Source organism: Peromyscus eremicus, chromosome 10 (assembly GCF_949786415.1).
Source record: "Peromyscus eremicus chromosome 10, PerEre_H2_v1, whole genome shotgun sequence".
Taxonomy (NCBI): domain Eukaryota; kingdom Metazoa; phylum Chordata; class Mammalia; order Rodentia; family Cricetidae; genus Peromyscus; species Peromyscus eremicus.
This window is the reverse complement of record NC_081426.1, coordinates 79,281,385-79,308,075: the sequence shown is the minus strand read 5'-3', so window position 1 is coordinate 79,308,075 and position 26,691 is coordinate 79,281,385. Positions and strand designations below refer to the sequence as shown.

Sequence of the window (26,691 nt, the reverse complement as noted above, 5' to 3'; positions counted from 1 at the left end):
TCACATCCTAAAGGAGGCTGACAAGTCTGTAAATATGAATTTGGTCTGCTGTAGGCCTGGAGAATCAATGGTGTAGTTAGTTCTAATTCCTATGCAGGCAAACTTGAAACCTAGCAGAGCTAATGTTTCGGTGTAATCTGAAAATGGGAAAAACCCAATGCCACAGCTCATGCACAGGCAAGAGAAATTTCAGTTGGCTGACTGTTTTGTTCAATGTAGGACTTGTATTGTTTGGATTAGACCCATGCAGGAAGGGTAGGGTATTTTGGGTTTACTCAGTAGTCTGACTCCACTGTTAATATTATCCTATCCAGGAACACTCTTAAAGACACACCTAACTAAATGTTTATGTGGTCTAGTACCCAGTCAAGTTATAGATAAAATTAACCATTGTAGATAACATGCAACATTTTATTTCTAGCTAAAGATCTAATGATTTCTTTAAAAAAATAAGTATATTCTTTGGAACTGTGAAGAGTATCTATCTCTTGCTGATACTTAGCCCAACAGCTAGTCCAGCTAAGGCTGAGGTTATTTTATTGCCATTGTGGCTGTAAGAGCCTGAGATACGATGGTCCATATGTGCATTGCTGTCCTCTGGGATTGGGTTGTGACCCTAGGTACACTCAGCACTTGAGGGTTGACTTGTAGTAACCAAACCAACATGGAACTCTAGGAATGGTTAGTAGTACCTGTCCAGAAAGTAGATGCCACTGACATTTTCTTACCCACACCTTATACTGTGGGGCAGTGGTTCTTCCAGTGTGGCTTGTGAACATATGAGGGTCCTTGATCCTCTTTTTAATGTAGAATTCAATATTATTTTTATAATTTAGATGTCATTTCCCATATTATTTCTCATTCTCTGATGATTCCATAGTCCAGAGGACAAACATTGTACAAGATCACAGAATGCCTGCACAAACAGATGTGAGGGTCTAGGGCTCATAAACATATACAACTAGGATCTCTATTGTTGATAAACATTTTTGTTTTATGAAATACTATTTTTCATGTGAATTTTTTTGTGTTAAGATGATTTTTGTTGTTATTTTAATGTTAAATTTTTTTCTTAGTATTGATCCTCAAACTTTTTGGAACCCATGATACTTTTTCAGAGTTTTATAAAGGGGTCTTTTGACCAACATTTGTGAACTTATATGATTGACTTTTAAAAAAATCACTGATAAAACTTGAAAACTGGGAAAATATCTACTACTGTTATATCATCCTACTTCTGTAAAATCATAGATGTATAGATGAATACAAAATGATTGAAAAGAAATACAGAAACTGTGTTAATCTTTGTCAGGATTATGATTGATTTATAATTTGAACATATTTGTTTTTACTTTTTGTCCAAATTTTATTTTACATGCCATTGTAAACGTGAGTAAGCATGGTCCCTTCCTCAAGGAGCTACCAGTGTTTGAGAGAATCATGCATGTAAAAAATCTTAAGTTTGGTCAGTTAGGTGTTATAGTAGATAGATGTGCCAAGAACTAGACCACCATATGAAGCTTAAAAGTTAATTCACTCAACCAGAATCTATTGAGAACTAACTTTATATAAAATGTAGCATAAGATCATGGAAAATCATTTTACTTCCAGAAATATACAGCACAGTTGGTGAGATAATTATACACATACTTGTACACACACACACACACACACACACACACACACACACACACCCTCACTCACCCATAATCAAAGGTGGTAGTTCAAAGCAGTGTGAAATTAAGTGTCAATTAATACAGCAAGTAGAGCCATGTTTCTTTCTTTCTTTCTTTTTTTTTTCTGGAGCTGAGGACCGAACCCAGGGCCTTGCGCTTGCTAGGCAAGCGCTCTACCACTGAGCTAAATCCCCAACCCCAGAGCCATGTTTCTTAGAGACCCTTTCAGGTTTTTTTAGGGAGGAAGCCTTTATAGACAGGACTAAATGTTAAACCCATTTGCAAAGCATCTTGAATAAACCTTGAGGCAAAGATTGGACCACAGGTCTCATATAGAAGAAAGGTTGGAAAAAAGTAAAAAAAAAATTGTTCCTTTAGACCCCAAGTCAGTCTTTTCATAACATTTATTTTCTTTCCTGAAACGAAATTCTGGGATAATATACCCATACATATATTGCAAAGCTAAATTATATTACATAAAGACACAATGTCCTCAGTACAGTTTAGAAGAGAATGAAAGGTTTGATAAAATGCAAATTTCAATCCATAATGCTTGAGCAGCAGGTGGCCTAAGTTATAGTGAGATGTTTGCCTGGAACCATGTGAGACAGAATCAAGAAGCACAATTACCATCTGTGCTGGAAGATCAGAGGTGCAGCAGAAACTAGGGAAAAAAACCCACCCAACAAACTGCTGCTGGAGTAAATAATGGCAGGCTAGAGCCGTCTCCGAATGATGAAAGAGGAAAATGACCTTACCTGCAAGGATACCATGTCTAGACAAATTATAGATTGTTGGAGTGGGAGAATGAGGAAGTAAGGAGTGCTTGCAAAGAACTGGGCCTTGTTTTGTGAGCATGTGTTTAAATAATTCCCTGTGTTCTGTGGGAGGGAGATGAGACAGGGTAGTCCAGAAAACAGCTTTTACCTTGAAACTGCATGTTGAGGTGCACTATTTCGACCCACGAGGGCCATGGAGACTATCCTCTTTGGCAGTCAGCAGGAAGTTGGAGAGCCACGGGAAAAAGAAAGAGCAGTAAAGAGAAATTTCATGTTAGATATGGGAATTATAGAATCAAAAAAAGTAGAAAATGTGAGGCTGAAAAACAATAAGCAATTAAAAATAACTTCAAAAGTTAATTTTGACAACTAACTTTCTATGGCACAAATTTAAGCCAATAGAATTATTAGTAAAATAAGATGAGAATGCTGCATTTTTATGGATATCAAAGAACATTAATAGTGTCTCCAATTTTTGCTAAAATATATGTGCCTTGAGTGCAAATGTGGTGATGGAAGTGTATATTATTGCTCAGGTGCCCTGGTGATGCTTTCCTATTATTGTTTTCAGAACAGAGAGCAGCTCCCAGGAGAGTCTGACTGGAAAACCAATGCAGTCTTCCAATGATTGCAAGAGAGGTGTAGTTTGCGCCCAGCTCTCTCCATGGATTGTAGTTATAGCATCATTTCAGTGAGTGTTCTGTTTAGGGGTGCCGTTCCTGTAACGCAAGCCTGTTGTTTGACTCAAATAGGTCACTGATGGTCAGGCAACAGAACAAGCAGGCTGAGACTAGAGACTCTGCCAGGATTTCGGTCTAGGGACACCTTGTAGCCGTGTCTAAGAAAAAAATATGAACATGCCTGATTTTTCCTGGGACAGTTGATCACATTTCACCTGTGACTTCTCAAGTCTTGGATCGGGCTTCTGTTTTAGTGCCAGGTCTTTTACTGTATACAGATTGTAGTAGTTTACGGAAAGTTGAAGTTTAACTATTGCAGTACTTCCCAGAGATAGTTGTGGAAAAGTGTTCCTTGTTGTTCATGGAGACATATTTTGTTTTTAGCACCCAGTATGAATACATACCATGTACCCTTTCTTGGTAGAGAGTTGTCCCTTTTTCTTGATGTATAGTGTCAATAAATTTATTTTTCATGTAGAAAACTGTAGGGTATCTCAAGGACCGCATTTTTTCTTTTACACAATATTCACCTATTGTCTGTCATATGCCATGCATATGGTAATTGTCTTTTGATTGATCGAGGGACAGATTAATGTGTAGATAAAGTGGCTGCTATATTTGATTTTTTTCCCCTGGATTCTCACTGTTCAGGTTTTGGCTGTAGATATTTCTGGCCAGCAGGGGGAGTCCAAGGTCCACCTTTGGATCAATGCAATTGGTAGAGAAATGCAAACTGTCAGAAAGGAAACAAATTTGAACTTGGCAAGAGGGCTTGCTTTATGGTTTTTTTTAAAAAATTGATTTTTATAGTGATAATTTTATACCATGTAATATATTAGAGGAAATACATATTTTTATTTGTTTTTGCAATAAAAAACCCAGAAATGTTTAAAGGAGAAAAGAAAAGATTACCCAGAACCAACTTAGACTCAAATTTGGATATATCTAATTTTACTTTTAGATACATAATATATGTAATGTAAGATTCTCAGAGAATGTAATTAAAAATTATTCACTGAATTATATCATGAATCTATTAGACTAGTACCCAGTACATATTACAATAAATAATTAAATTGTTGAACTAATGATGCAATAATTAAAATTATACTAAATCCAATAGCTTTATGGTTAAGATTTGTATTATATTATATTTTCTTGTAATATTTTTAATACCAACATGTTCATTAGTTATACAGTCAGCTTTATTCAACAAAATATTCATCATATATTTTGGTCCCAAGTAGTTATTAGTAGACTCCACCCTTAAAGATTTTGATGTGATTACTCTGGAATGGTATTTAGACATAGATTTTTTTTTTTACTAGTCAAATTTTTTCTTTGACAACTTCATACAAGTGTGTAACCCACTCTCATTACTCTTCCCCCCACCTCTCCTATCCCCCTCACTCCTGTCAGTTCCCCCTCCTTTCTACAAGTCATTTTCCCACGTTAATGCCATTTTGTTCTGTTTGTGACCCGCTGAGTTTAACAGTTTAACCATCTGTGTGACCATGGGTATGAAATTGTCCAGTGAAGACTGGTGAGCTCGCCAGTGGGTAGACATTCGAAGATCCTGACTGCCCGTGCTCTAGACTCCATCAGTAGTCAGCCCTTCAACAGGGAGAGGGAGGGTTTCCACCCCTCCCCCCCACCCCCACTATTCATTTCAGACTGTTGACAGTCGGCCCTTGGGCAGGCCCAGTGCATTGTGCTGCTCTTCTCCCTACCTTTCAGCCTTTGAATTATTTTTATCCTTTCTGTGACATTTCCTGAGCCACAGATGGGGTGGAATATATCCTGTTGTTTAGGGCTGGTCACTCAGCCATCTCCCTTTCGGCACCGTGAGCAGCCAAGAATCTTTTCATTCATGACTGTTCTTTGTAAGAAGAAGCTCCTCTGTTTAAGGTTGCAGGTATCATTCATGTATAGTAGTACTTTGTCATTGGAATTTCTTAGACTGCAACCCACAAATAATGACATGGAAACTTATTATTAATTATGAAAGCTTGGCCTTAGCTTAGGCTTGTTTTCAACTAACTCAGTTGTTTTTTAAGGGGCTGGCCACTGGGAGTTTGACCATGCTCCAGTGAGTACATGGGCAACACTAATTGGACTTTTTTCTTCTGCTTTTTTTTTGGGGGGGGGGGAGGTCATAAAAGTGGGGGAGGGTGGACCTGAGAGGACTAAGAAGTGAGTGTGATCAGGGTGTATGATGTGAAATTCCCAAATAATCAATAAAAATATTATGTTGGAAAAAAGAATCTGCAGCTTAGATAATCATGTGTTGCTAACATTAGTTTCTTTCTTTTAAAAGATTCTGTTATTTTATTATCTGTAGTGTATATGCATGCACATGCTTTCAGGTGCCTGTAAAGGCCAAAGGAGGGCGTCTAGAACCCCTAAGCTAGAGTTACAGGGAGTTGTGAGCCACCTGATGTGGGTGCTGGGATTTGAATGCTGGTCCTCTGTAACAGCAAGAGCTCTTAACCAGAGAGTCATGTCTCCAGCCCTAATGTTCATTTCTTAGTACTATGGCTGTTTAAGTTTCTAATATTGTGGGAAACTGGTTGGTTAATATGTAGCAACCTAATCCATTATTTTTCCAATGATTCTATAAGCCTAAAATTTTGAATTCTCTCTCTGTCTCTCTGGGCAATCCATGAGAATTGGTACTTTCTTTCTGCCATGTGGCTTTTGAGGATTGAACTCAAGTCATTGGGCTCGGTGGCAAGCACCCTTGCTCACTGAGCCATCTCACTAGCCTGCTTCTACAAACCTAAAATTATTTCCAAATAAAGCCATTCTATTAAATAACAAGTTTAATTAATCTTCTTTATCTTAATTTAATTGTTAGCCTAATGGTATAGCTCTAATTGGACCTTCACAAAAAAAAGAAATGCTAGGATGTAGTTGGGATTTTCTTTTGTAAAGGGGCCACTTCAACACAGAAAGCAGATGCAGTCTGGGTTGTGCACAGCCATACTGTCACTGCAAAGAATTGTTCCTGGAGGAGAACGAACATTTCATTTTCTGCAGAATCTTTCTTGACATGGACATTGATGAATCTTCCCTTTACAATTAATTGTTTCATCTTAGACCTATTAAGTAATCCAATATGCTTATTTTCACTTTGTAGTTATTGAAGAGGATGGCAAGTATATCGCTTTAGTCTTTGCCTGATTGCTTTAAATTCATATCTCATTTTATCGTCTATGAGACATGGCAATTGTTGTTAGCATCAGTGATTTACATATTTCTAGATGCAGGCTGTAAGATAGGAAGTTGCCAGTGGATATGGAGCAATTCTTTCTTCATAAAAAACTTACTTATTTACAGAAAGTAAAAAGTAGAAAATCAGCTATGCTTGGTGGCCCATACTTAGAATCCTTGCACTGGCAAGGCAGAGGCAGGGGGATTTCCACAAGTTTGAGGCCAGCCAGGTCTACATAATAAAACTCTATCTAAAAAGAGATGGCGCTGGGGGAGGAAGTCAAGTTCTCTTGCTCATATAGTCAGGAAAACAGAGTATATTTGTGATGCAATGAATTATAATAGTCAAGGTTATCACATTGCTAGTGTGTGTTAGAAAGGTTGCAAAGTAGTCTACACGTGGCTAATGCCAGTGTTCTTTGAAGTTTTGTCTGGGAGTTGAAGCAGACAGAGTTCACTCCCTATTCTATGTGATGGTGAGGGGAAGAGATCAGGAACTGTGGGAGAACAATTAACACAAGTAGAAATTGCAGAACAAGGAGTATGAGGGAGATGATCACATTTCTGAACGTGTCATGTGTGTACTATGGTGTTTTCTTTGGCTTATTTAAAACACATAATTTGTTGAAATGTAAAGACGCTAAATGTGCTTAATGTTATGATGTTTTAAAGACCGAGATTTGATCCCTATGAGAGTGTAAGTTGGTAATGCTCAGCAGGCTCCTGTGCTGGCTGGTTGCTGAGTATAGTGAAGCTTCCTTGAGCGTGTTTTTTTTCAGACTGAATAACCAGTTTCAGATGGTCTGGTGAGACATTCCTTTGAAAAGCAAATGAGGCACAGTTACAGTATGGGGGGCAGACAGGGTGTGGACTTGACAAAATGATCCGTAATTAACCAGATGAAGCTTGCTGACACAAAGTCTGATTTGAGTAGTGATAAAGAGTGTGCTGGTGCTTATTATAGGATATGGGGTTTTCCTGGTGGACGCTGCAGAAGTGGAAGCAGGTGAGGAGAGACTGCATTATTAAACCGTCTCACACAGCTGCTCAAACGTACACAGCTCACAGAACACACACAACTCCTGCCAGGAGTCCCATGGGTGTGGCCGCAGCCACTCACCCTCATGGGTTCCACTCGCAGACAGGCATCAAGCATCGGGCCATCCATCCTTCATCAACTCAAGAGTGTTTTGTCTATACATTTTACTTCCTGTTGGTAGGAGGAAGTAAAGTTCCCTTTGGACTCAAGTCTTTTCCATGTTTGCTAAATTTTCTTTACCTTAGAGGCCCAGATCAGGTTTGTTTCTTCTGTCTGCTGTCCCATGGGTGAGGGCTGATTGATCCGGAATTATTCTGGGAGGCGAGGGCTTGCAAGTCAGTCAGATCTTCCTCATTTGTCAAGGTTATTCTGAAAAACTAGTGCTTCCTTTTCTTACCAAACATCCTGCCTCTGTCACCCTTGGTAATTATGTTGGAGCAATGGAGGAGGAATCTGAAAAAAAAAATCAAATCCTTGCACCAATTCCAGTTTGGGGGTTGGGAGAAGGAGAAAAACCAAACCAAACCAAAACGAAGTAACAGGAAACTCCAATTTTACTTTTTATTTGAATATGTCCACACAGGTAAAGCTTTCAAATATAAAATTTCTTTAGCTATGTTAGGAAATTGGTGAGTAAGTGTAGGTAATCAATAAAGCATTTTAAAGGTATTTTAAAATGTAATTACTGAAGTTGTTTGAGAAAATAGTCATCCAAGAGTCCATGGTAGTAACATATAAGTGATGGGATTTGGGTCACTAATTCTGTTTCTTGTACTTTTTTTTTTTTTTAATTTTTATTTTGCAATACAATTCAGTTCTACATATCAGCCACAGATTCCCTTGTTCTCCCCCCTCCCGCCCCCCTCACCTTCCCCCCAGCCCGCTCCCCATTCCAATCTCCTCCAGGGCAAAGCCTTCCCCACAGACTGAGATCAACCTGGTGGACTCAGTCCAGGTAGGTCCAGTCCCCTCCTCCCATGCTGAGCCAAGGGACCCTGCATAGGCCCCAGGTTTCAAACAGCCAACTCATGCAATGAGCACAGGACCCGGTCCCACTGCCTGGATGCCTCCCAAACAGATCAGGCCAATCAACTGTCTCACCCACTCAGAGGGCCTGATCCAGTTGGTGACCCCTCAGCCATTGGTTCATATTTCATGTGTTTCCGTTTGTTTGGCTATTTGTCTCTGTGCTTTATCCGACCTTGGTCTCAACAATTCTCTCTCATATAAACCCTCCTCATTCTCGCTAATTGGACTCCCAGAGATCCACCTGGGGCCTAGTCATGGATCTCTGCCTCCAGATCCATCAGTAGTTGGATGAGGTTTCTAGCACGACAATTAGGGTGTTTGGCCATCCCATCACCAGAGTATATAAAAGTATCTCTGCTCCTTTCCCATACCATGTTTTCTATTTTGTTCAGTAAATATAGACAACAACCTTTGTAAGAGACAAACAGGAAATAAGAAATATGGACAGGCAACAGAGGCAGACACAGATCAGACATACAATAAACAAGCTACAAAGCACAAACTATAGACACACTGAACATACAATTTTTGACAAAGAAGCCAAAAGTGTACAATGGAAAAAAGAAAGCATCTTCAACAAATGGTGCTGGCATAACTGGATATCAACATGTAGAAGGCTGCAAATAGATCCATATCTATCACCGTGCACAAAACTTAAGTCGAAGTGGATCAAGGACCTCAACATAAATCCAGCTACTCTGAACCTGCTAGAAGAGAAAGTAGGAAGTAGTCTTGAACACATTGGCATAGGAGACCACTTTCTAAATAGAACACCAGTAGCACAGACACTGAGAGAAACAATCAATCAATGGGACCTCTTGAAACTGAGAAGCTTTTGTAGGGCAAAGGATACAGTCAACAAAGCAAAGCGACAGCCTACAGAATGGGAAAAGATCTTCACCAATCCCACATCTGACAGAGGACTGATATCCAGAATATATAAGGAACTCAAGAAATTAGACATCAAAATGCCCAACAGTCCAATTAAGAAATGGGCTATAGAACTAAACAGAGAATTCTCAACAGAGGAAACTCAAATGGCTGAAAGACATTTAAGGAATTGCTCAACATCCCTAATCATCAGGGAAATGCAAATCAAAACAACTCTGAGATACCACCTTACGCCTGTCAGAATGGCTAAGATCAAAAACACTGAAGACACCTTATGCTGGAGAGGATGTGGAGCTAGGGGAACTCTCCTCCACTGCTGGTGGGAATGCAAGCTTGTACAACCACTTTGGAAATCAATATGGCGATTTCTTAGAAAATTGGGAATCCATCTCCCCCAAGATCCAGCTATACCACTCTTGGGCATATACCCAAGGAATGCTCAACCACACCACAAGAGCACTTGTTCAGCTATGTTCATATCAGCGTTGTTTGTAATAGCCAGAACATGGAAACAACCTAGATGCCCTTCAACTGAAGAATGGATAAACAAAATGTGGTACATATACACAATGGAATACTACTCAGCAGAGAAAAACAATGACATCATGAGGTTTGCAGACAAATGGATGGATCTAGAAAAAATCATCCTGAGTGAGGTATCCCAGACTCAGAAAGACAAACATGGTATGTACTCACTCATAACAGGATACTAGATGTGGAACAAGGATGACTGGACTGCTACTCACATCACCAGGCAGGCTACCTGGAAAACAGGACCCCAAGAAAGACACAGGGATCGCCCAACGACAGAGAAATGGAATGAGATCTACATGAACAGCCTGGACAGGAGTGGGGGTAGTGAAGGGCGAGGGTCGAGGGAAAGAGAGCTTGGGTGAGTGGGAGATCCCAGCTGGATCAAAAACAGAGAGGGAGAACAAGGAATAGGAGACCATGGTAAATGAAGACCACATGAGAATAGGAAGAAACAAAGTGCTAGAGAGGCCCACAGAAATCCACAAAGATACCCCCACAACAGACTGCTGGCAATGGTCGAGAGACAATCCGAACTGACCTACTCTGTTTCTTGTACTTTTAAGGGCTAATTTTTATTTACTCCTGTTTTAAGAAGTAGTCATAAAAATCAATTGGTAACTCTAAGATTCACCATTGGCTATGCTGCCACAGCTTAGGAAGTATTGTAGGCTCTAGGAGGGCTCGTGGAGATGTTAGTGAAAAGAGAAAATTTTGGCAGCCGGACAAGCACACAGGCCTTTAATGTAGCCCTCGGGAGGCAGAGGCAGCCCAGCTCCCCATGCTGTGAGAAAGCCCATCTCAGGGAACATGTGGAGAGCGATAGAGCAGGGTACCTGATGCATGTCTCTGGCTACCTTGCGCATACATGTGCACACACCTCACATGCATATACACAAGAAGAAAAATTAAGAAAGATTTAAAAGTTTAGATAATAGTGCATGTTCTTTGTAGCAACACTATAATATTTTAGTTTTCAAATGAAAACTCTCACACAAATGCAGATTGGATTAGTTACTTTTCTCATTGCCCAGCAGAATTCCTAGGGAAGCAATTGACAGGAGGAGTTTGTTTTGATCATGGTTTAAGGCGATGCAGTCTCTCATGGCTGTGGAGGTAGGAACGTGTAGCTGGTCACAATGGGATGACTCAGGACACAGAATTAGACTGGCAACAGAGATGTCCCAGAATTCTCAGGGCCAGCCCACAGGCCCAGCATCCTCTACTGGTCTCATGTCTAGAAGGTTCCACAAGCCTCCCAAAATAACACCACTATCTGGGGAGCATATATGTAAGGGGGGGGACAGTCCACACATAAACATAAAGAAGGAAGAATGACTAGGACATTCTGGAATCTAGTGTGTATGCACATGTGTGTACACACCTGAACACAACACTTAACAAGTTTTTCCATATGAAATTATTTTTTATGACATTTTTTATTGTGTGTATGTGTGTGTACATGTGTGGGTCCACATGCTATGGCACGTGTGTGGAAATCATAGAACGGTTGGCTGGAGTCTGTTTTTTCCTTCCACCATGTGTGACCCAGGGACTGAACTCAGGCCATCAACACTGGCAGCAGGTGCCTCCACCTGCTGAGCCCTCTCACCCGCCCCTTCAATTCTTATTGGCTTCCTTTAGGACAGGAGGGGACTATTAATGCTTAATTTGTGATTAGTCTGTATTTTTATGAAATAGTCACTTCTTATTTGTCATAGGGTGGAGTCAAACACCATGTAGGGAGGTTCTTGATTCAAATTAGCCACCAAGTCCCAGATGGGATAATAGGGGCTGAGTTTCAGAGAACAATCAGCTATTGGGACCAGCAATCTCCATGAGTACCCTATCCCCACTCTATCAATAGGAGACAAAATTCTATGAAGAAAAATGAGAAGAAAAACTGATCCATATAAAAAAATCTGCATGAAATAAAGGTAAGTAAAATTATATTTTGCTTTAAACAACTGGGATTGCATTCAAGGAATTGAAAGCAAACCTTAAAAAATATGGTTGAAAACTATGAGCTATACATTTGGCATAGCACATTGCAACAGGAGCAACATAAAAATTTTAGAAGCAAAAATGCTAATAAATTGATGGGAAAAATAGATAGGAGCAATGGGTAAACACAGTCTTCTGAATGTGGCTCCCAGTGTCTTAGGTTGATCTTACTGGTCAAATCTGCCAGTGTTTCCTTGAGAGAAAATCCTGCATTTTGATGGATCTTCTGATGGAACTTCTCTTCCCTGGCTGATGAGGTTCTTCAGACCCAAGGCATCCTCAGCTGGACCAGTTACATAATTTGTTTTCCTTCTTTCTAAGTGTTTTTCTTGTATGACATGTATCAGATACTCTCTTACTTTGCTAGGGCACTGACTTCTCCCACATGTCACCCTTCATCATCTTCCATCATGATTACTTCAGTTTCCACTTGTTATATGGATGACTGTCAGATTTAAGACTTAATTCGTGGCCAGTATTGCTTGGTCTCAGGATTGGGATTACTGTTTCTTAGCTCTACTTTGTGAAACACTTGTAGTTTTACTGCCTCTGAACCACTAGGGGGAGAAGATTACTAGCAAATCACAGCAATTTGCAAATGTGAGGCAAATATTTTAAAATACTAACCATTGGTGTTTTTTGGATGTACTTTAAAAAAAATTAAGAGATTTTCAACAGTTGTGAGTTTACAGAAAAATGGAGGAGAAAGTGTAGAGATTTTTTTCAGTTCCTCTTTTTTTCTCTTCTTACTAATCCTATCATCAGCTTCTTGATTAGTGTGGTCCATTTGTTGCAATTGATGATCCAATTTTGATACATTACTATCAGCTGGATTGCACATTTTATATTAGGGTTCACATCTTGGGTTATATATTATATATATTAATTTTTAGGTTGATGTAAAGAATATTTTACTGGGTTTCTAGATAAGATTGTATTGAATCTGTAGATCAAAAACTGACATCTTGACATGATGAGTTCTACCCACATACATGAAATATCTCATGATTTATGATTTTTTAAAATTTCTTCTATTAAAGTTTTGTGGTTTTCACGAGTATGTTGATGTTTAATTTTAACCTGTGGTTATTCTTTCCTTAAATTTTGATCTATGCTCTTCAGTATAGCACTCCCCATCTGCATGTTGCATTAAGAACTTGAAATGTGGCTTCAGTGGAAATACATATTAGATTTCAAAGATTTAGTAGCATTAAAAAAAAGGTAAACGAGCCATCAAAAACTTTATGTTGAATTTTTATCAAATTGTATTTTGGTTATCTTGAATAAAAAGATTATTAGTGAAATGAATTTCATCTACTTATTTTTTATCTTTTTCATGTGGCTACTAAAAAATTTAAAATTATTTAGGAGGCTGGCATTGCATTTTATTAATAACACTCTTCTGGACTTTTGTATCTATTACCTTGTTCAAGCTTTGTTGGTTATTTTAGGATTAGAATTAAATTAGGATTCAATGTTCTAAGAACACTTTATATTTCTCACACCCTCAGCATGTACTATTTCCCTTTGTTTAATACTTTGTCAGTTAGGATTCTTCACTAATTCAACCCCTTCCAAGCAAGGCCTTAAGATGATGCTACTCATGGACTCACAAACCCTTGTGTTTTGTAGCCTTTGCAGAAGTAACCTCATCTATGTTTTATTCATAACTGAGGATTGAACCTGGACCTCTCATGTGCTAGGCAAGCACACTCTACCATTGAATTAAATACCCAGCCCGTTTCCCCACTTTTTCAGTTTTTTTTGTGTATTTATGCATTTTTTGCATGTGTAGGTGGGTGTGTATACACTTGTGGAAACTTGAAGTTGTTGGGAATCATTGTTGATTGATTTTTCATCTTAACCAATAGGGCAGGGTCTCTCCAATTAAACCCAGAGCTTTTCCCCGGGGCTTGTCTTGGTATCCATCTTGCTCTAGGGAACCCTGTCTCTACCTTCTGAGGCTGGAATTCCAGGAGGCCACCAGGCCCACCAGCATTTTATACTGGACTCTGGGAATCTGAAATCTGGCACCGTATGTGATGGCAAGCACTCGAACCTCTGTGCTGTCCCTCCTAGCCCCCTAGTCCTTTTCATATTTTTAGTGTGAGAAGGTTTAACTAAGTTGACCAGGCTGGACTTGAACTCTCTCTATAGCTATGGCAGCGCTTGAACTTGTGATCCTCCTGCTTCAGCCTCCTTATTACCTGGGATTACAGGCTGTGCTACCAGGATACAGTTAAGATAGTTTAACCACAGCTAGTTATGACTTCTGTCCACTTAGAGTTTTCTTTGTCTTACTATGACTTGCATCAGATGGCATTGGTGTGGTCATAGGTATTTTTTGGATGTGCCTAATGAAAATTAAATTGAGGATACATCTCATTTAGGCTTAGTGGAGTATATTTATATGGTTTGTGAACAGTTATTTCTGGATGTTCCATTTAGAAGTGGCTTCAGCTGTCACTCAGTGTTTTCATGCACCAAGTACTGAGACCTCCCAAGTGAAAGGTCAAAGTTGATATCTCTGTGTGACTGGGTTTGATGGTGCTTGGCAAAAGTAGGCATTTATGTCATTAACAGAAGGGAAATGAATGTCTAAACATTTGAAACTAGTTTTTTATTTCAGATGATAAAATTGGTAATGTTAGTTTCAGTTTTCACTGATGCCTCATTTATCAGGGAAAGTCGTTCCACTCAGTAATATATTTGATATGCAGCATTTATAATTAAGTTTATTACAATTTTTAATTTTGGGGTGGGGATTGAATGAAATTGATTTTTATCAGAATTACTGTGTTAGGTCATACATTTGTGATAGTAAAACAAACAGTGGGAATTTCTATATGTGAAGATCAAAATATGTAACCTGAAGAGGATAAAGGTAAACAGATGTGACATTGCTCAAAGTTGTTCTCCATATTTGATCTGAGGATCACTGGAAGGTCTCTGTGATCCTTTGGATGTATTGACAAAGTAAATCTATTTTTGTAATAACATTCAAGTGTTATTTTACTTTTTACTCTACCTGTCTGAATCTTACCCTGTGAAAAATTTCCAACATTCAATACAGAAGCAGATGAAAGAATTATAACATCTTTTGATATGTCAAACATGAGGAGATTTCAAGACTAAAAGCATTCTTGCTGATTTTTTAAGAAGGTTGGACCACAAAAAAGATAATTCATATACATGTTTGAGATTCTGTAAATATGAAATGCTGATGATAAATCTTTAATCACTGAAGGACTTGGGATGGAGTAAATTTCATGATGCTTATTTAGGTCTGTTGTATACTGATAGGACCAGATATATATCCTGAGAAAAGCTATTAGCCTGATCCTTGGGGGGGTAGGGGTGAAGCAGTTACTTATATTGTTTGATTATTAAGTAAAACTCAGGAGTCAGATATCGGAGTAAAAACCTGATTGACTAGAGAAGCATTGGAGAAACAACCAGTGACCTCCTCTCTCTCTCTCCTTCCTCAGTCAAAAAAGCCAATAATCTTTCTAAGCCCCTCTCTGTTATTTCCTGTGTCTGTATGTCCTGGGTCCTCGAGAACCACTATGGCTAATTCTGGTCAGCTAGTAGCTAGCTCTGCCCTCTGATTCAGAGTAGAGTTTATTGACAGTCTTGGAAATGTCTGAGTGTGATCAAAATATCCCACAACATGGGAGGGGAGAGCTTAATTTCAACCTGGATGAATGCAATTGTCGGAGTTACACATTTAACCAGATTAAATTCTGTCTTTTAGGTGGATAGGACAAGAGTCTCATACTGGTCTGACTGGGTGATTGCTTTTGTATCAGTGCTGTTTCCTATTCTCAGCTTTTCTGTTAAACTCCAAATGCCGACATCCTACAGCTTTGACTCTAAAGCTGCTCGTGTGCCAGCACCAGTTTGTTTCTGTTGTTTGCAGTAAATTAGCATAAACAATTTGCGTATTGAAAATTAAATTTCTTTCTTCTGGAAGCATGTTATAAGGTGGTTGTGAATAGGCCAGAGTTTATCCCCACATCACAGATGAATCTTCTTTCTTGGCAGAAACACTTCCCACTTCCAAAGGAAGTTCTAGGCTTAAAGTCATGAAGAAGTGCTGAAGTAATGCAGTTTCTGAAGGCATCCAACTTTCTTCCAGCCCCAAATGAGAAAAAAGTCAGTTTTCAAAATATATTTTAATATACACATCTTTCAGATTTGAAGTAGCACACAAAGTATTTCAAAGACAAATTGATCTATTTAATGATTTTTTTTGAACTTGGCATTATCTTCATTGAATATATCTTCTGAAATTTCAAACAAAGTCTCAGATAAACTAAGAATTTCTACCTCCCAAGACCTTTCACTGTGTCTCAGTCTTTTCTGTCATGTGACTCATGAGGATGATTCACATATAATCTCCAAATGGAATGTGCTTTAGCCAAGGAGATCTGAAGCAGCTTACTGAGTTCCTAGAAGAAACAAAGTGATTTTTAGATGCAGGTAAAAGCATACTGAGCTTACACACGATGAAGGGAATGAGCATGTATCCACTGTGTTAATTTCAGACCATTACCAGTGGCTCCTTGCAATATTATGGTTAAGAAATTCTAGGGCTCATTCCAAGTTAGTTACAGGCCCCGTGTGTGTGTGTGTGTGTGTGTGTGTGTGTGTGTGTGTGTGTGTGTGTGCACGCGCGCCTGTGCGTGCGCGCGTGCATGTGTGTGTGCATGTGTGTGTGTGTGTGACTGTATGTGTGGTGGAAGTTAGCAACTGACTGTCTTCTTCTAGGGTTGATACCATTGCATTGGTATCCTAGTAAACTATTCCTTCCTGTGTCATGATGCCTGTGAAGAAAGAAGGCTCCTGGCCTCTACTGAGGTCTGTTTTGGTCAGTGCAAAGGCAAAGAACTCCTCTCTGCCACTCTGCAGATGACCTTCCTGGTGATGAGCATGGTGTAAGCTGGGACAACTTACTATTTGGTGGGTCTAGAGTGGTTCCCTCCGTGGTGTGTGTGCCCCTTCTCATGCCTGCAGGGGTGCTGGTTTCATAGTCGTCATCATCTGTGACACCGGGAGTTGTGACTTGGCCCCGGGTGGTTCCCTGTATAGCCTGGCTTGCTCCTGCCTGTCTTGTAGGAAGGACTCCGTTTTGCGCGTCCGGTTTAGCCCCTGTCTGACTGGAGGGCAGAATGCCTCCCGGGAACAAGGGGTGGATAAGGAGGCCTGTGAAGATTTGTGAGGCTAATGGCTAGAATAGGGAAGAAAACAGAAAAAAAAACAACTCATTTAAACAAGGTTAACTAATCTTTTTTTCTTCGGAGGACAGCAAGGTGGGATAGGAGCGGCAGAAGGGAGAGGCTGAAGTCAGAGAAAAACACAAAGACCTGACATTCATCAGAAATGGGCCCTTGTCAGGGCCAAGTCTGTTGCTGGTTTTAGTGCTGGGATTTTTTGCTGGCCTCCTTTTCCTCAAAAAGGGGACTAGAAATGCAAGCCAGTCATAACAAAAGGACAGCTGGAAGTTATGAGGCACGTCTGGAGACAGTGCTAAGGTAGAAAATCTACAAAACATTGATAAACTCTATCTGTCCTTGACCTAAAATACAATCTTTTTTTTGGTCCATAAAAATTTGAGACTACAAGTTAATGGGAAAATTAATGCAAGTTGATTAACCAGACATTGCCTTCCTGGCTTGAATCCCTTTAAGCTTCCTTTAGCATACTTTGTACGGCATTGCTGTGTTCTGTCAGAGTAGTTCTCTCTGCACTTGAGCTGCCTGGGTAGTTTCTGAGATAACTGAAGGAACACCTCATTTTCGGAGTCTTCTATGGTTACATCCTGGTAATCTGAATTTAAGCTAGTTCTCAAAGTCATCCGGAGGTGATCTCAATGGCAAGACTGTAGGTAGGTAGGGAAACATTGTCTCAGATTTAAGAGATCCTGAAGGCAGAGACATATCCCTGCTAGGTGAGACAGGCAGATTACAACATAGAAGATTTCATCAGGATCATGGCACATGGTTTTGAAATATGGAAATTATGATTAACAGAAAAGATTGTAAATGATCAGAACACATTCTATGTAAGAGTAAGTATTATACTGTGAAATCATGTGTGCATTTTAGGTTGTATGAAAATATCATTATTACCATGGATTGAAAACTACTAATAAAAATGGATACATGCTGTGGATCTAGATCTACATTTTTTTCCTTTGAGACAACTTACTTAAGCTTGCTGAGCCTCAGTTTATCTGCACAATTCTGTCAAGGGTATGTCCTTTGTAGAGTGTGGGCTAAAACAAGAGACTAAGGTACTTGTTAGGTGAGAATGCCCAACAGCAGGGAGATGTGAATGTTCATGTGCTAGTGCTGGCAAAGCAGAGGGTGATCCGTGACTGGATTATTATTTAGGGTGGTATATATAGCAAATATAATACATACCACTTTCATAACATAAAAACCATTTTAAAACTGTGTTCTATATACTACCTCAATTACTTACTTCTGTTGTCATGTTTAGATACCACAGTAGTCCAAATAAATGCCTCTAAACATGACGTGTGCATAAGTGCATAGTAATTATGAGTGATGGTAATAAGAATTTTAATTCCTATTCTTCAGTTATTTGTGTTTATAGGGAAGAATTCATTCGTCACTACCAGAATATAGAAAAAAAAATCTCATAAAACGGAAAGTGCAACAGATTTAATCCCTCCTGCAGAGTCAATATTTATATCATTCTGCTTCTACATCTGTAGAATAGTGTATAATCTTCAATATAAAGTTTAACTCAATCAAAATAAAGTTTGTAAGTGTTCAGTGGCCCCCTGGGTTCCTACTGAGTCTGATAGCAATAGATAGAAAGATAATGCAAAGTTAAAGAATGGAAAGTGGTAGGATCAAGATGACAGAAATCTTTAGCTGAGAAAGAATAATCAAATTCAGGGAGCTATGAAAACGCAGAGCTCATTATAGGAGAATGTAGGGGAGGGGATGTGATCAAAAGAACCTGAAGGGCAGAGGACACTGGGAGAAGTGAGAAGAATTTATTAAAAGGTTTTCTTTTTACCAGTTCCTCTGAGCTTAGGAGAGTACCCTAAAAGCAAAATGACAAACAGAAGCAATTAGAGAAGTTTCAATATATTCAATGCAGTGTATATAATATAACTCAAAAACTTCAAATACTTTTAAGTATTAAAAAGAAATTAAATGGTCTGGTATCTACATCACAAAACTCATGTCAGCAGGTGATTTGAGACTGCTCGTCTTTATTATTGAATAATGTGATTTACCTTTGAAAACTATATATAAACATATACATACATATATATTATTAGGTGATAGATATACATTGGAAAGAAGAGCCTGGAGAATACAGAAAGCAACAGAAAAAATAATCTTATAATTTATTTTATTTTATTTTATTTTTTTTTGGTTTTTCGAGACAGGGTTTCTCTGTGTAGCTTTGCGCCTTTCCTAGAACTCACAGAGATCCGCCTGGCTCTGCCTCCCGAGTGCTGGGATTAAAGGCGTGCGCCACCACCGCCCGGCTTAAAATAATCCTATAATTTATATGATGGTCTTTCCAGGTGTTTTCTACAAATTTATCCTTCATGTAATAGAAACTATCATTTATATAGTTTTTTCACCTTTCTTATTCTCTTAGTATTTCATAACAACCCCGTCGCTGTGTTACTGCCAAATTGTAATAAAAGTAATTTTAAATGACTATGTAGTATTTATTTATGGTTATGTTGTAGTTCATTGAATTTTTCTTTTTTGGTTTGGTCTTAAATTTAAGGTTTAGCTATATCTTTATACACCACAAATATTACTTAAGGAGTATGTGGTACCTAAACCTTTGCTGCACTTCAGAATTTCTTTTGTTGAGATGTAGTCTCAAGATGTGGAATAAAAAGACAGTAGGAGTGGGTGAGTGTAGTGAATGACACACTCCTATAATCCCAGTACTGCAGAGGTTGAGGCAAGAGGATTGCAAATTCAAGGACATCCTAATAAGCTATACAGATGCCTGTTTAAATACAAAGGATTGATAGGGATTTCATACTAATATTCGCCTCTCATTTTAGGAATGGAGTTGCCATCTGATGCTTATGCTGGTACTGATCTTGGTCCTTGGTAGTTTTAACAGTGAACTCAAGAGTAACTTTTGTAAAAACAAATAGGATGAGAAGAAAGAAAAAAGGGGTTGAGGATTTTGGGATAAACACACATGGCTAAAATAGATTTAAGTTTAAAAAATAAATCCCCTGCATCATGGGTCATCATATTAATCCCATTAAGTTATTTCTTTCTTGACAGTGAAGTTTAGGAGATGACTGGTTGCTTCATTTACTGAGGGTGTGGCTAGAGGAGTAACCATATCTCACTCATTTTCAGAGTGGACGTAATGATGTTGTCTACAAGAGATTGTGTCACTGTTAACTAAAATGGTACCACGAAGAACTCAGAAATGAACTTGCCAGTCAGCCAGGGCTAGGTAAGTGTTATATCTTGCTATTCTTAGTGCTCACACAGTGTAAAGTGAGTTAGAATCCTGGTGTCTGATTGGTGAATTGAGACAAGAGACGTGTTCTGCACATGTGCAATTGAAAAAACACAGCCTGTTTAACGATGGTCTTACCTGAGCCCCAAGTGGTGCCACAATGATGGGTAACATCTGAAAAATAAAGGGACAAAAATCACTGTTAAAGTAGAATACTGGGAGGTGGGTTATAGGTTACACTTGCTCAGCAACCCACACACATAGTCGAGATCTTTAAGGTGGGTGAGAAGTACTGCTAACTGGGTTATGAGTTGCTGGCTGAAATGGATGAGGAATTGGCATGCTGTCGTATTCTCTACTACTCCAAACAAACAAACAAACAAATAACAACAAACAAACAAACAAACTAGCCTAAGTTTTATAAAAGAGGAACTCGAGGCTTAAAATTTTAATTTAATTTCCATAGAAAATACACAGTGTCAGGAAAAATCATAAAAATTGACTTTTAACCTGGTATGTACCACCCTGAGAGACTTGAGTGTGACAGACTCTTCATCTTACCATTTTCAGTTCAGTTGTCACAGCAGTGTCTGTCACACCAACAGTGACAAGCACACATCTCCCTATCATAGTCAGCTTCTTGTCTCCTGACAGCAAAATATAACAGCAGCTAAAGCAGCATGGAACAAGCCTAACCAGCTGTCGGCGTGGGCGATGCAGGGACAGGATTTTGAAGAAAACCAAATTAAAATCTCTTTTCAATGGAAAAGTGGAGTGGAAGGAACAAAAACCAATAAATATAAAGGGGAACCGTGTGAGTGCATAAACGAAAATGATAAGGAGACGTAACTTAATTGTTCAGCAGTGTAACTGTGAAGAAAATACGTTGTCTTAGTTACTAATTGGAAGCTGTCTGAAGTAATGACCATGAACACGCGTGTGTTTACTGTGCGGCACAAACTGTTCTACACACTTATTCTTCTAATCTTTATAATGTTTAGAGGAAGCCTCTACTTTAAGGCCTGTTTTAACTTTTGAGGAAAGTGAGTCCCACCAGGTTAAAATTACTTGCCCACACCATGCAGGCTGTGTACACAGAGAGTTGGGATTTGACTAGGTTTGTGGTTCTGTAATCTTTCCCCCACCAAGGTTGGCCTTTGGTAGAAAAGATTACAGACATAGGTTTGTATCATAGAAAGTTATCTGATTTTATATTGCTTTCCAAATATTTATGCTTATGCCCATAAATTAGTACTTCTGTCATCAACTTTGGCCAGAGAAACAACTTCTTCTTCTCCTCTTCTCCTTCCTCCTCCTCCTCCTCCTCCTCCTCCTCCTCCTCCTCCTCCTCCTCCTCCTCTTCCTCCTCCTCCTCCTCCTCTCTCTCCTCCTCCTCTCTCTCCTCCTCCTCCTTCTTCTTCTTTTTGGCAACAGCTATGACAGGGACTCATAACTGATCAAAGTGTTGAGAATAAAAAGACCACTGAGTGCTTAGTCCTAAGGGGGACTTCTGTACCGTCCTTTCGAAGGCTCGGAGGAAAGCATAGCCATGTGACAGATAGAAGGGACAGAGCGCTGTGCAGTGCTGTCTTGTGGGAAGGACATGTGGCTGTCTCACTCTTGAACTCTCAGCAGCTGTGAGTACCTGCACAAGCCCTGCATAAGATTGGACTTGCCAACATTCTGTCATGGACAGGGGAGGGATCCATGAGGCCCCGCCCCTCTCTGAGGATCTTTGCTGGGGCAGCAGAGAGACATCTTCTTCAGTGATATAGCCACGGGTAAGTCGCCCACGTTCCTATAAGTGCTACCTCACCTATGCTTCTGTATATTAACCTAATTAAGCTCAGTGGTTCACATGTACACACAAAAAAATGTGAAAGAAGAAGGAGACTAGATGGAAAGAGGAAGGCCAGTCAATGGGAGGAGGATGAGCAGAGGGACATAGAAAGTAATGGGAAGTAGTTATGATCAAAATACTTAATATGCATTTATGAGAATGTCATAATGGGGCCATTATGTATAATATATGCCTACAAAATACTTCCAAAAAGTTATCCACTCTACATAGGAAGAGGCAGGTTGGAGGGACTGGAGCTAGGCCTGGGAGAAAGCCAAGGAAACCCTTTGGGATAGCCTGGCCCAGAGGCACTGAAGCATCCCCAGAGAGAATGAGGACTCTGTGACTTAACATTCCTGCATGCTGGGGAATGTGCAATGTCAGATCTTCTAAACCTTTTATAACATGCCCAGAAATATTTCTGACTCTGGAGAATAAGATGCTGTGTTGAATCTGTTTCTTTTAAAATACTTTAATTTTTAAATCACCATATTATGTGATCTAATAGATGCCAGCATGACATTTGACCCAGTGTGTTTTTATGGTTCTCCTCCCCATTTCTCCAGTGCCCCACGGTAGCCTCCCAGCCCCCATACCCTGTTCCTTCTTATTTTCATGCTAGGGTGGGGTAGCAACAGAGACTGAAGCTGGACAGTCTGTATATGAATGCACCAGCATCGTGTATTAAGGAAGCTCACATTTCTTTTCTTTTTTTCTTTTTTTTTTTTTTTTGGTGTTTTGAGACAGGGTTTCTCTGTGTAGCTTTGCGCCTTTCCTGGGACTCACTTGGTAGCCCAGGCTGGCCTCGAACTCACAGAGATCCACCTGGCTCTGCCTCCCGAGTGCTGGGATTAAAGGCGTGTGCCACCACCGCCTGGCAGGAAGCTCACATTTCATTTGCCTGTTTCTTTGGTCCTTTTCTTTTGTCCTTTTCAGAGGGCAAAATCTATTCTCAAGATTTTTATTATCAAAACATTTATGTGTCTTTGTTTCCAAAAAGTCCAAGACTGAGTTCCAAAGAAACATTCCTCAATATAGCAATAGATCTAGTTATAGGATGTTATAATAACATGAGTTTAGAAGCCAAAAATTTGAAAAATAACCCCTAATTTCCTACAATAAGGAATTATGTATATAGCAACATATTATGCAGTTATTAAAAATAACATTGTGAGTGAGTGTTTTAAGGTGTGGAAACAATTCATGCCATTTTATATTCATAGAACAAACACCTGCAAATCATCTGCATATAGTTTCTAAGAACCTTGAAAAAGGCTCTTGGATCCCTGAAGCGTCAGCTGAGAGAAAATGCTCTCAGAGTTACCTCTCTCTCGGCTTACCTGGGGCTGCAGCTGCTGTGGTCTGTTCAGCGGCCCTAGGGGAAAAGGAATCGTCTGTGTACCATGTGCTGGTCCAGTGGCAGGGTTGAGCTGTGGGGCATCAAAGAAGATTTTCATTACATTTCTTTCAGTTTGAATGTCTAGGACCCCAAAATATGTTTACTAAAGGTAAAAAATACTTTTATAGGAAGGATTTCTTATGTAAATTTGTAATATTTTATTGTGTGTGTAATTAATCACAGAGATGAAATTTAGATATTTGTTTAGTTTCCTAGCACAACAAGGTTCATTACAAAGATTTGTTTTTATTTTTAATTAAGTGCATGCATGTGTCAGAAAGTGTGTGTGTGTGTGTGTGTGTGTGTGTGTGTAGGTGCCTAAGTTGGGCCTCCTGGAGCTGGAGTTATAGGAAGCTGTGAGCTGATCTACGGGATGCAGGGAAGCATGTCTCAGGTCTTCTTCAAGAGCAGCGCAGAGGCTTCCACACTGCTGCAAATCCTCTACAGGTGCTCTTAACCACCGAGCCATCTCTCAGACCCCTACATTAAACTAAAAAGCAAAAGATTTAGTGTGTATATGCTCATGCCACAGCATGTGTTTGGGGAGGTCAGAGGACAACTTTGTAGTATCTGTTTTTTCCTTCTCCCTTATGTGGTTTCTGGGCTTTGAACTTAGGTTGTCAGGCTTTTATGGCAAGTGCTTTTCCACACTGAGCCTTCTTGTCTCTGCTTCCTTAGGAGTTAAATTTTTTCTTTGGCATATCTGAGATAATTCAGGTAATTTACCCCCTTCTGGATACAATAATGGCTATTGGACATTTTCTGATTGCTTTTTTTCCCCTTAATAAATGAATTATTTCACAGGTATTTCCAGACAAAATTGTGAGACACAATATAATGAGTCTGGAGCATGGGTTAATAGTATCTTTAAGTCTGAACACTGGGAAGAATCATGAGGGAAACATTTTTCCTCCCCAGACAGATGACTCTTTACAGATATCTATGAGCAGAATGAAGATCTTACTGTCCTATGGTTACCCCAGAGGGTCACAATACCAATTGTAGGTTTATGTGGAATGCAGATATAATAGGGGACATCAAGGAGGGTCTGGTGCAGAAACTGGGGCAGGATCTTAGAGGAGAGGTATCAGGATTTGGAGATTGCAGATGAAAATGAGGTCAGTGCTATAGAGACCTGTGAGGAAAACTTTCCAGGAATTGAGCGGCATCTGACTCTCTTTGACTACCTTCTTGCTCCTCCTGCAGCCCATGTGCAGAGAGAGTGTGTGCATGTGCACTTGTGGATAGACGTTTCTATGTGTTCTTGACTCTCCTCCATGCTCAATATCAAGTGCCGTATTTATTAAACAAAAGGGAGTGAGGTGATGTAAAAGAGTACTTACCAATTGCAGGTCTGACCCCAGGGTGAGCAGTTGTGCTAGCGGTATTAGACTTATGGAAGGAAAGACCTGCGGGGCATCGAAACTGGGCATTACACAAGAGATTATCTGTTTCTACTGCAATGCCAATGGTAGATAGTCTCAGGTAGTTTATACTGCTCGCAAAGGTATATATTCACCATCAAAATCAACAAGGGCAAAGGTTCAAGCTCTCTCACTACCCTCAAATTGTCTGTGTGAGGCCTCATTGTCCTCTGTGTGGTTCTGGATGGCCTAGCAATATGGCAAGGTAATGATATTTATCAGGTGATTTATTTATGATTATTATTTACTTATACTTTTGTTTTAGTACTTAATTTTGCACATCCAATTTTATATTCTTTTCCCTAAAGAATGTCTCTAATAGTATAAGCTACAGGTTCTATAAGGAGTTAGATTGATTAACTTGAATGATCTACAGTGTACAATAGCTACAGTGTCCAATAGCTTGGACTTCTAACACTTTTGACTAATATTCCAGAGTCTAGATGAAGGCAAGGGCAGGGTCCTTTACAGGAGAGTATGAGTTGGAAGGGTAGAGAACATAGGAGCTAAAAGAGAATGCAATTTTCAAGGTTATTTAAATATGTCTTGAAAAAATAGGTTTTACCATAACATATCAGCTCATTGGTTGTGATGAAACTTAGGAAAACCATGAGAGGGCATGGGAGGGTCTCGGGGGTAGAGGGCATGGGGAGGTCTCTGGGGTAAAGCATCTGCTGTGCAAACATGAGGCCCTGAGTTCAGATTCCCAGCACTCATGTCAACAGCCACACGTGTAATTCCAGTGCCGGAGGTGGGAAAGAGGGATCCCACGGCCTTGCTGGCCTGCCAGCTTAGTCAGTAGAGGAAGACAGTGGTAGAGAAAGGACAGCTGATGTCAGCCTCTCATCTCCACACATGTATACATATGCACAGCACACACACACACACACACACATGCACACACATAGACACACACATGCATGCACAGCACGCACACATGCACACACACGCGCACACACATGCATACACACACCACACACATGTGCACACACACACCACACACACATGTGCACACACACACATGCACACACATAGACACGCACATGCACGCACAGGACACATGGTAGGAGGGAATTAGGGGGAGGGGAGAAAAAGATTGAGAGAGCCGTGAGAAAAGTTGTAGTTATTTTTCTACACATCTCTTAATCTGCCATGAGAAAAGCTGTAGTTATTTTTCTACACACCTCTTAATCTGTCATTTTTTCTGCAAACCACATGGAATGCCACAGAATCGCGAGGTCACAGCTTTGTAAATAGGTGATGCCATCCACTTTTCAAAGCTTTCTAGATTTAGTTTAGATTTCTAGATTAAAACAAATTCCTGCTCATCTAATTCATATAAAAGGAAAAAGAATGAGGCAGATTTGCTTTCTTCATTTAAATGTCAAAGCAAGTACTTTGGCTTTCTTTTCTTACTTCTTCCAAAGGAAAAGCATGAGGCACGGGACTGAAAATCTTGATTTTTAAGAATTCCCCAGTCTTACGGGGCTTCCTCTCCTGGCCTGTAAGTCACTGCTGCTGTCGGGTGCTTACCTGGTTTGCTTGCTGTCGGGTCAGTAGTGTCCCCTGATCTGGAGATGTTGTTGGAGGAAGTCCCAGAGTGGGACTAATCTGCTTCTGTGAATATAAGTATTTGATAAAGCAGGAGGGACGCATTTGAGGTTTTGGATCCTTTTGGATCAGGAAGGTAACAGGC

The 26,691-nt window shown here is 39.7% G+C and overlaps 1 protein-coding gene across 1 annotated transcript; it reads right to left on the bottom strand.

The window, feature by feature from the left end:
• Amtn (amelotin) lies at positions 1-26,691 on the bottom strand. The gene is made up of 7 exons (XM_059274768.1): positions 26,529-26,691; positions 24,915-24,980; positions 23,513-23,602; positions 20,471-20,506; positions 18,896-18,922; positions 16,799-17,072; positions 1-137 (listed from the first exon to the last, which is right to left on the bottom strand). The coding sequence occupies exons 1-7, from the start codon at positions 26,649-26,651 to the stop codon at positions 1-3; spliced, it is 753 nt and encodes a 250-aa protein (XP_059130751.1). The 5' UTR covers positions 26,652-26,691.

Bases quoted from the DNA above. Each gene is read 5' to 3' on its own strand.
- Amtn (XM_059274768.1), bottom strand. From the start codon at position 26,651: ATGCGTCCCTCCTGCTTTATCAAATACTTATATTCACAGAAGCAGATT. The intron at 17,073-18,895 runs GTAAAAAGAAAA...TCCCTATTCTAG, and splicing joins TCCTAAGCTCAGAGGAACTG to CCATTAGCCTCACAAATCTT. The intron at 138-16,798 runs GTAAGTTGTCCC...TCCCATTTTCAG, and splicing joins CACTCTAGACCCACCAAATA to ATTACACCGAAACATTAGCT.